The sequence below is a fragment of the Glycine soja genome, chromosome 9 (assembly GCF_004193775.1).
Source record: "Glycine soja cultivar W05 chromosome 9, ASM419377v2, whole genome shotgun sequence".
Taxonomy (NCBI): Eukaryota; Viridiplantae; Streptophyta; class Magnoliopsida; order Fabales; family Fabaceae; genus Glycine; species Glycine soja.
The window spans coordinates 18,427,187-18,438,257 of NC_041010.1; the positions used below are offsets into that span (position 1 = coordinate 18,427,187).

The 11,071-nt window shown below is 34.6% G+C and overlaps 1 protein-coding gene across 2 annotated transcripts; it reads right to left on the reverse strand.

Moving 5' to 3' along the window:
• Positions 1 to 6,468: 6,468 nt before the first annotated feature.
• Positions 6,469 to 10,849, reverse strand: LOC114367886 (zinc finger CCCH domain-containing protein 30-like). Of its 2 annotated transcripts, none has more exons than XM_028325127.1 (2): positions 10,556 to 10,849; positions 6,469 to 9,179 (listed from the first exon to the last, which is right to left on the reverse strand). In XM_028325127.1, the coding sequence occupies exon 2, from the start codon at positions 9,112 to 9,114 to the stop codon at positions 7,009 to 7,011; it is 2,106 nt and encodes a 701-aa protein (XP_028180928.1). In that variant the 5' UTR covers positions 9,115 to 9,179; positions 10,556 to 10,849; the 3' UTR covers positions 6,469 to 7,008. The 2 variants fall into 2 exon arrangements, with proteins under 2 accessions (XP_028180928.1, XP_028180927.1); XM_028325126.1 differs by having other exon boundaries at positions 6,469 to 9,206.
• Between the last annotated feature and the right edge of the window lie 222 nt (positions 10,850 to 11,071).

Genomic DNA, 11,071 nt, shown 5'->3' on the forward strand with positions numbered 1-11,071 from the left:
AAAAGCAAAAACTTCTTCAAGCTTTTCCTTGAGCTTCAAGCTTTAGCCTTTGGGTTTTTCACCATGTTGCTCATGTTGCTCCCCTTATCTCTAACATATTATCGAAAAAAGGTTGCTAACATACAATCTTGACACTTAAGCTAGAAATTAAGCAACATGATTTGTTTGTCATCGCATAAAACTCAGTAACTCACCACGGTTTAAATTCTACTGAGAAGCGATCTACAACGAGATAAAATCAAATGAAGCTTAGTATGACCGTGAGTATTTATGTCCCAAGAAACCATTAACCACTGAATTTCCATCTAACTCAATACTTATATTATTGAAACCAAGCTCCAACAACCAATTGAAAGCCTCCAAGAGCCCCCAAGCTTCGATAAGACTTGATTTGGGAACTTCAAACATGGAATTCTTAATATGTTGAATTGTTTGGCACACAAGATAAGGTGGTTAAATTACTAGACACTTTGTATGTACAGCTTGGCCCAATAACATCAGTTGACAAGTGGATGATCATTCCTAACATGGATTATGTCATTGCTAGTCAGTATAATGTTGTCTTGGTTTCCTTACCTATGCTCTAAAGACGAACTTTCTTTCCACTCAAGAGTTCGACATCATTTGTGGCACAATAATGCCTTATTGCAATTGGATTTGTTAATGAAAATCACTTTGTGCAAGTATACAACATCTACTTAAGAGACTTTTTAGTATTGTAACCATTAATTGGTGTGTTCACTAACTCAACTATACCCTTTTTTTTCTATGATAATATAGATGTATTTGAAGGATGATTGTCCCCTGCCTCCTATTGCACAACAATGGAGTTCATATTGCACACGTGAAGCTCGTTCATGGCAGAGATCATACCTGCAATGTATACAAGAATTTAAATCATTGATATTTCATTTAACTATAGGATCTCAACATGTAGTAGACATCAATGAAGATTAGTTATTTTAGTTAACTCCTCTTGTATTAAATAATGTTATGTGTATTCATTTGACACCTGGTAAAAATCTTACTAATGTTTTAATTCATTTAATGTGGACTATAAAGTTTGCTAATTGTTGTAAACCATGCATATTGTGTTGCAAGTCAAGTTGAGATCCTTAAACATTTAATTATTGTGGCTCCCAGTCAAAAACAACAATGAAAACACGTTTTTTTTGTTTTTTTTTTTTTTGCAACCATTTTACAAAACAGAAATGTGTTTCCAAATCGTGTTTTCATTGTGCAAAATGCTTGAGAAAAAATATAACAACAGAAACACATTGCTATTGGACAATTTTTCAGCTCAACAACAAAATCGTGTTTTCATTTCATAAATGGAAGTGGCCAAAAAATAGCACATTGTTTCCATTTTGTAAATGAGGGTGGAAAAAATTAATAACAGAATCGTAATTCTATTATATTGTACAACGGAATTATGATTCCGTTGTTAATCACTTGTTTAACCCTCATTTGCAAAACGGAAACATATTTTCAATTTTTTTGGCAAGGGACAATTTGTGATATAGCAAAAAGGAATCCACGTGAATAGTATGAATAGCAAAATTGGTAGTGCTAATAGCAATGCCCTTCAGCAAATCATGTTCTCTTTTTCCGTTGTTCATACGGCATGAAATTTTTTGTGTGAATACATGAAAAGGGATACTACATTTATTCATTTAAATATTCATATTTTGCTGCATCGTTCACAATTTTAGTTACAATTTTTCCTATAAAAACCCTTTATGTTACCACTAATCATCATGTGCATTGTTTAAAAATAGTTTTAAAACTGAACCGATCATTAAACTAGTAATGATATTGGTTCAATTTTTAATAATTCAATCATGGTTCAACCTTGATCTAATTGATATTAATCAAATAATATAAAAAAAAAAACATTATAACATAACTTTATATAATACTAAAATCTAAAATAAAACATAATTTTATAGGTACATAACATTTAAAATACATACAAAAGTTCAAATTATCTAACCATTTCACTGATTTTCTGATTCAATCGATCAAATTGATCTAGTTTTCAAAACACTTAATTCCCAAAGTTGGCATTAGAGAGAAAACTCTATAGAGGAGTGTTGGCCACTAATACACTCTCCAGTCCAAAAAATTATGAAAATTATAAGATGGTTCAAGACCACTACATCATTTGTGATCACCATTAGTAATTATACAACATGTGGACAATAAAAAATATACTCACTAAATCAAAGGTATACTCACTAACAACTTCTCAAGACTTAACATGCTATCTCTCAATTTAAGGGATCTCATGAAAATTAAAACCCTCCTTAATCAATTTAAAATATTTAATTATTTATGTGTCACATAAGTATTGGTGTGACCATAGATGACGTGACAATCCTAAATCACCTAATAATTTCTTAACATACTCATTAAAAATTATAAAATTATAAGTGAGACTCATTAAATAAGAAGTAAAATCTATAACAAAAATTATATTTTTTAATAAATTTTAACTAAAAATAAAATAAAATAAAAAGCCTAGCTCATGAACTAGCTAGGGTTACACCATTTTTTCCTAATCTATTTACCTTTTATCATTTCATTTTTTGTATTGAGAAATTGAGTATTAATGAGATGAAATAAGTATTTTTCTGTCAAAAAAAAATATGTTCAAAAGATTATATTAAACAATTTGTTGCTACCATTTCTCCTGCTCCTTGATAATTGATATGTATGTCATGTAAAGAAGAAAAGTAGCAAGACATAAAAAGAATTGTCAAGTAGGTCTTCTTCACACCCTCACTAATGCTTTGCTTAGTAATGTACCCAAAAAAGAAAAGCTTTGCTTGGTAGAGTTCCCAAATGATTGCTAGCTATGTTTTGGTGGGGGAGCATTTTTACTAAAGATCTTTATCAGATTTGACAAAAACACTGTTTTAGTGGGAGCTGGTCTGTAAAGTAAAATTGGAAATGGATATACTTTTTTCAGTCTAATTTTCACATTTACCGTACTTTTTTTTTAATTTCTTTCTCTATGTTTCATTGCATTACTCATTACATCTACACTTCCTCATTATTTCTATTTCCTTCTATCGTGTATACAACCACAAGGCATGTGAAAAAATTATTTTAGTTACAGAAATTGGATGATTTGAAATCATTAGTAAACGATTTTCGGGACACTAAGTGTTTTTAAACTCCTTTTATTTTAGGCTTTCATCTAAATTCGTGGAAGGCTTTTAACCCTTTTTCTTGCCACCCTATAATCTCTTTCAAATTATGGAAAACATAATCTTCGCCAGAAGTTTCTTCCTATGCTTAAAATCCACCCGCACTCTCTTTTATTACGGAAAGAGCATTTCGTAATTTAATTTTACATTTCGGAATGTCCTTACGTTAATGAAAGAAATTGCTGGAGGAAACTTTTTAAGTACAAGAAGTTTTAGCATTTTTTTTATTCAAATTGAACTGATGGTGGTACAACACTCCCTCTCCTTCCAATTACTCTTTCCAAAGTGGGAAATTGCCGTTCAACTGAAATATAACAGTTTTCGAACACACTCTAAGCTTTTGAACAAAGTTAAAGTTAAGCTAGAGATGGACTACTGTGCCTAACCCAACCCTACTTGGTCACTCATCTTACAAGGAGGATCAGTATCCGTATTTCATATTCACATTCAGGAAATTTTAAAAAAAAATAAAAATAAAAAAAAAAGCAATTTAGTAAAGCAGAACTGAAACTGGTGACATTTTTACTCCATTTCTTCAAAGCTAAGTGACACAATTTTGCCATGTGCATTTTAAAAAAGTTGAGCCAATATTTTATCAATAAATAATGCATTTATTTTTATATTATTATTCAATCAGAAATTATGTATGATAATTTTATTAATTTTGTTAATTATCATTTTAAAAGTCATAAATAATTTTTGACTGGTCAACACTACTGTGTGCTTATGAAATTCATATTATATATTTCTTTTGTTTCTTTATATAAGATCCAAATTTAAAATGATATTTGTTCTTTTTTATAAGGCTTAACTTATAATGTTTTTTACATTAATTATTTTTATATTAGAAATACCTTCAATTAAAAGTAGAGATTATGAATTGACAAAAAATTAGAAAAGTAGAATGATTTTAAAAAAAAGTTATAAATTTAAAGCATTTATTACTACCAACTAAATTAATCGGTTTTGTCTTAATGAAATAAGTAATTAGATCTTATAAATATTAAGACACAAATTAGTATTAGAGACTTTTGGCGTTTTATTATTTTTCTTGGTACGCACATGTGCTTTCAATGGATAAAATCGAAATAAAGCACGCTCTACCGGCATTAAAATGCATAATGCACATGCTGCAACAGATTACCCCAATACCTAATGTGGGTGGGTCCACTTCCCCATGTCCTCATCCTCATCCTCATCCTCATCCTCATCCTCATCCTGAGAATTTCACCAATTCACAGTACATGGTCTTGTATTTTACTCTGTCCTGTGGAAAAAAAAGGTAAGAAAAGTCGCACTGAGATTTTTCAAGTTTGAAATAGACAAGCCATTTCATTTGGACCCCCCACAAAGGTAAAATTTTATAACCGTATACTCAACTCATGAAAAGTAGTCACATAAATTTGCATCCCATTGATCATCCTTGTCTTTTCAACTGTTTATTCAAAATATATCATTCAAAAAATAATACTACATGATCCAAGCCAACCTTGGTCCCCATCAACACAATAATCAATGCAATCTTCACGTCAACCAGCAATGGTCCCATAATATACTGAATCTAGCTAGACACATTATCACACTTAGCTCCCAAAATCTCAAACAAGAAAAATTCAACCATTCCTCATGGTTGGCCCCAATAAGATCCTCACCCACCTGCTTTTATGGCACTACACCGACCAGTGTCGCCACGACTAGGACCCTCTATCTTCGAATTTAAGGTTCAAACCAAAATGCATCGTGTACCATTTTACGTGTTGGCTCCAGAAAACACTCGCAATGTGATGAGGACATGACCAAGAGCAAGGGCAAGGATTCACTTGAAGGACTTGGAGGGCCTATGACAAGGGCTAGAGCAAGGAAAGCCAAGGAAGCTCTTCAACAAGTATTGTCCATACTATTTGAATACAAGCCCAAGTTTCAAGGAGAAAAGTCCAAGGTTGTGAGTTGTATCATGGCCCAAATGGAGGAGGACTAAATGTCACCACTTTGTCTCAATTTTAGAGTGTTTAGTTTGTCTAAATAATGGTTCAATCCTTGTAAAGTTGGCTGACCAAAAATATGCTTTGGGTTAATCAACTAAAAGGGTTTTAGTAGGTTTAGTTCAAGTTGTAATAAGGGCCTAATTGGCAACCTAGGCATCAGCCTTTTAGGAGACCAAATGGTGGCTGACTTGTTGGCTGTTGGGGGTGACTTTTGGTTGCCACAATTTCAGTTACACTCAGCCATTAAGTTTTTTTTTAATTCCCTAGATTAATGGCATTAAGTTATTTTAATTCTAGGTTAGTGGGTCATTACTAAAATCTGCTGTAAAGCTTCTATATAAGCTGAACCATTTTATCAATAAACACAAGTTGAGTTTTATTCAGAAAATTTGAGTTTATCTCTTTTATCTTAGTGAGAGTGATTCTCCTAAATTCTTGAGTGATTCAAGAACACCCTGGCTGTATCAAAGGACTTTCACAATCTTTGTGTGTTGCCCTCGCTGGAAAGAGTGATTCTTTCCTTCCTTTCATCTTCACCCTTGTTCTTTCAAACCACAATTCCAGAAAATTCACTTCTGCCCAGAATTATCTCGTGGCCATAACTCCCATTTTACGCACTCAAATTAAGTGATTCTTGAGCCTAAATTGAATTTCAAAACGAGAACTTTCACCTCGCTTTGAAATCACCTAATTTGGAGCCCTGTAGCTTCAGTTATTGTCATTTCTATATTTCTGTCCAGCCACCACTTAACCTACATTTTACCATCCCATTCATCCATTTTATGCCAAGAACCACCTTATTAAGACCCACGAAATTAACCACCTTATTTTCCATCCTTTCCTTAATCAATTTCCACATTTTCCATTAAGGTTTAATCCTAGACGATCCTAAGTCAGCCCTTGTGCCATGAGGGTTCATATCACAATGGGATGTCTATGATATTGAGGATTAATTTATGAATGAATTATTTTAGTTGATCAAATTTAAACTGAAATTATAAAGATATTACATACACATAAGTCCTCAATTTAAAATGAATTAAAATTCAAACCAAAAATAAAAAAATCGTTGTTTAATTTATTTTTTATAGATATAACCAAGAGCTGTTATTCCCATACCAACTTAAGCTCTTAGAGAAAGTACAATTTTCCACATGTATTAAACACAAATCCTTGACTATAAACTCAAATTTACATATGCCGCCCTCGACCCTTTTGTTTAGTTTTCCTTTTAAAAAAAAAAGGTTAATAATTTCCATTGAATTTAGATAATACCCATAAATATAACAGCTACATTGAATTTGAAAATAACCGATACATACACAGTAGCCTTCAGTATGTCTAAACGATCTGCCGGCAATAAATATTAATGGCGCAGATCACCTCTAATTCCTTAACAATAAACACACTCTAGTCTTCTATACATGCAATAGCATAGCAATATACTAGCAGATTCCTACCAAGAAAACGAACTTGAATACAAATATGAGGCTCTTGGTTTTTCCATGGCTAGGAATAAAATGAAGAAAAGAGTCCTGAAACTAGAGTTTTGGAAGAATATTTTCTTTTTTACTGGGATATCATCAACCCCAGAGAGAGGGTTTCTTACCACTCCCCCTGAAGCTCTTTAGTAAAACAATGAATGACAAAATAATGGGGGGGGAAAAATAGATTATCATTCGGGTACTTTGCAGCCATCCCTCGCTTCAGTATCATTACATTCCCTCTCCTTGCTCCACCCAAAAAAATTGACAAAAAGAATACGTTGTGAAATTAAATACCTATCACAAGATGGAATGGGTCAAATTTGATTAGACTACAAGCTGATCCAGCTGCATTTGCTCAAGCCAGGCTCCTAGAACAGAATGATCAACAGACTCAACTTGCGGATTTGACTTTGGATTTGAACTCGGTCCATCAACAGATGCAACAGGGCCAGAACCTGTCAACTTCTCTTTTATCTCGGACGGAGATTCCTTGACAAGGGATTGAACCCAGGATAGATCAGGCTCCTCCCCATTGTTTCCAAGCTCAAATGATGATGATCTCTGCAATCGACCTAACTCATTTCCATTTACTGACCAATCTACTTTTCCATTCCCATGAGGAGAACCCCAATTAGACCAGGAGTTAACTGGGGACCCAACCATTGAGGCAGGAACATTGGCACCAAGGTCCCTTGAACTAAGGCTTCGCAGCTGTTGGTGCTGTTTCTCACGCTGTGCAAATGCTGATAATCGAGAGCTCATTGGAGAGATTGGCTCCATACTTCTTGGTGACATCCTTCCAGGAGAAGAGACACCAAATGAAGCCTGTAATAGAGGATGCTCAACATTCCTAGGAGAGGAGACACTTGTGTTTATGGGTGATAACGAACTTTGAAGCTGTTGAAACTGATTCATAATAGTTGATTTGTGTCTTGGGGAAAATACAGAAGCCACTGCTGGGTCAGAATACCGGGGAGATGAAGAAATCTCGGCAGAGAATAGTTCATCCAGATTTGATGGGGTTAGTGTCTTAGACCGACCAGATCGACTCACTGAAATGGCGCCAGGACGGGGCTGCGAGAAACAGCCCAAGTCACTCAAAAGGTGTTGCTGGCCATCAAAATCTTGCAACACATCAAAGTCTTCTGGTGGCATGTCACGAGCACTAAGAGAAGATCTCAATCGGCTAGTTTGAATATTGCTTCCTGGTAAATGAAGAGCTGGAACATTTGGCTGCGGCCAAGCATTAGATGAGTGAGAAATGCCACTTGTAGATGGAGACATTGGCTGCGCAAAGGGAGATGGAGACATGGAAGAAATTGATGACGGTGAACCAGGAAAGAGGCTCATTGCAGCAGCCATGTCCATGACATTTGGAGTAGAGGCAGATGAGCGAGGCGAGGGAACAGCAGATCCGGTGGACACGTATAATGGACGCAGCTCTTCTGCTGTGTGAGCAAAAAAGCATACCCTTCTGTTGCAACTAGTACCATCTTTGCACAGCCTTGTCCGATATTGGGCAGGGTGTAGCCAGCACTCAAATACTCCATGAGCATATTCACACATGTCCCCACGTCTACAAGCACCCTTTCTAAAATCAGGGCAAGGCACACAGCTGTAATGGAACTTTCGGGGGTCTCTCCTACGAGCATTCTCTCCAGGATGAACAAAAGGACACTCAGTCCAATCATGAGAGTATGCCCGGGAACAAGGTCGCACCTTAAATGAAAACATGCGAAACTCATCTGTCGCATAAATGCTGTTCTTTATATCAGGCAGTGATGGATCAATTGGATATTCTTTCTTCTCAGAAGCAGAATTAACAGCTGTATCAGCAAACTTTGATGCCATAGCTGAGAATGGCAACCCATTTTCAGGTGATGATAAATGAGCAGCTGAATCAGAACATGATGAATTCACTGATACTGGAATAAAACAGTCACCAACAGACCCAACGGAAGTACTATCTGAAAGTAGATCTTCAAGAGTTGCTTTCAGACCTTCAAGCTTAGGAGGAACAACAAGAACATCAACAGGACGATTTCCATTAGCATCAACACAACTGACATCAGCACCAGCTGATAAGAGCAATTTGACAACATCGACTGCATTAACAGAACCACCCAATGCAGCACAGTGTAGGGCAGTGCTTTTATCTGTCCCGCAAGAGAAATTGACATCAGCCTCTGGACAAGAGAGTAAAAGTTTTAGAACATCTATACTCCCATACATAGCAGCAACCATCAAAGGAGTTCGGGGCTGAAGAACAATTTGTTTGGATCCAATCTGGCGGACATACCAGAGGCCAACTTCATTTATTAGAGAAGCATCCCTATCTAAAGCTAGCTTTAAATCTTCAAAATCATTGTTAGAAGCAAGCTCAAGTAAGCAGGAAAAAGAATCTTCAGTATGAACTGTTAAATTTTTCATGTCTTTGCTGTTAGATGAACCTTCTACCGCTGATGAAGATGAAGTTGAAAGAGATTTTGATTTCTCTGGACCACCGCACATGCTTCAGTTAGCTGGATGATAATAATCATGCAATTTAAGAAGTAACCAAAGATATAATTTGAATAAAAAAAATAATTAAAACTACCAGAGAAGGAAAGCCAAAAGAGAAATATAGATCCACAATTATAAAATTAAAAACATCTACAAAAATTGTTTTACAAGCGCTAAAGTAGTCGCAAGTCACCTTACAAAAATTCAAACAGATTCCTATAATTTATAAATTTTAAAGTTTGTAATATGTAAATTTTAAACTTATTTTAGATGCTTCTAACTTAAAATAATTATTTGGGTCCCTCGAAATCTGACAGAACAAACACAAATTTAAACAGAAAGAACCTTCATGAACTTCCCAAGAACGTTTCACCTATTAATCTATCAGGGACAAAAAGTTTATCAATTTCCCATGAAGTCACGAAACAAAAAATGAAGGTGGGTAAAACATGGAATTAGTTCCGAAAAAAAAAAACAACACAAGCACACCACATACATGAGATGGACAAAAAAACATGCTTAAAAATTACCTAAAATTAGCAGTTTCCTTAATAATAATAATAATAATAATAATAATAATAATAATAATAATAATAATAATAATAATAATAATAATAATAATAATAATATCATACCTCCGGAGCAGATGAACTTAGACATCAAAAACAAAAATTAGAAGTTCAAAAAAAAGGCGCAGGACAGCAAAATAATCTACCCATAAAGTAAAACCAAATAAAAAGCCATGCGAGTATTCCAGCAAAAGCTTAAGCAATGGAACAGATCTGAATAAAAACAAGAACCAGAATCATATCAAACAGAATAATAAATAAAGTTAAAACCTTGCCAAAATCAAAAAGAAAAGTTACAACCTAGTCACAATAGAATAATAGATAAATTAATCAACAGGAGAGGAAAACAAATAGAACAGATAAAAACTATTCTTATTCCCAAAAAAAAAAATTCTTACAGATATCAGGAATCTACCACACCAAAATTAGCGGACAATAAAAAACATGCAAAAGTAAGTCATTTAAAAATTAGATAAAAAAATGCAAAGTAAGAAAATAAAAGGCCACAAATCCACATCAAAACTTCCTTCCATTCCCATCACAAATTATTATTACTATTACTATTACTATTACTAATGCATTTATTTCTAATTTCTAATTTCTAATAAAAATAATCAGCCAGTTTCATTAGCAGAAATTAGGGATCAGAAAAAGTTGATGAATACTTCGCAGCTATAACAGTTAAAAAAAACAAGAAAATATAAATAAATAAAAAACATTTGTTTCTTCTAACTGCACAATCAGCTTGAAAGTTTGAAATCGAAATGGAGTTTGGATTTCGATTTAGAGTGAGAACTTACCGGTTACGAGTGGATAAGGTGAAGATCGAATTCCAAACCCGAAGAGCAAAAAAGCAACGGGATGAGGAAGGAAACGGCTTTTTTTTCGTCAAACCAAACGGAGAACAGCGAAATCCGAACACAGAAAACGAGATTCGGCGAAAGCGAGACTCAGAGCTTCCATCTCCATCTATAGAACCAAGGAAACATTGGAAGAGCTTTGTTGATCGGAGAGAGAGAGAGAGAGACAGACAGAGAGAGAGTAACGTCTTCGAAATTGAAAATGAAATTGAAATGCGGAGAAATTTAGGGCGAATTTAAAAACCAAAGGGAACGGGAATGGCAGTTAAATGAAATGATGCTGAAATGCACGCCAAATGAAGTCCAAATGAAGTCGCGGAGGTGCAGCGGGGAACCGGAAGGGCCGGTGAGAGGGAAAGCGGGGACAAGAAGGGTTTGGGGAAGAGGACAGTGGGTTGAAACGGTTGACTGTAAAGGGACTGATTAAGTGAAATTAAATGAAAAGTTAAAAATCCG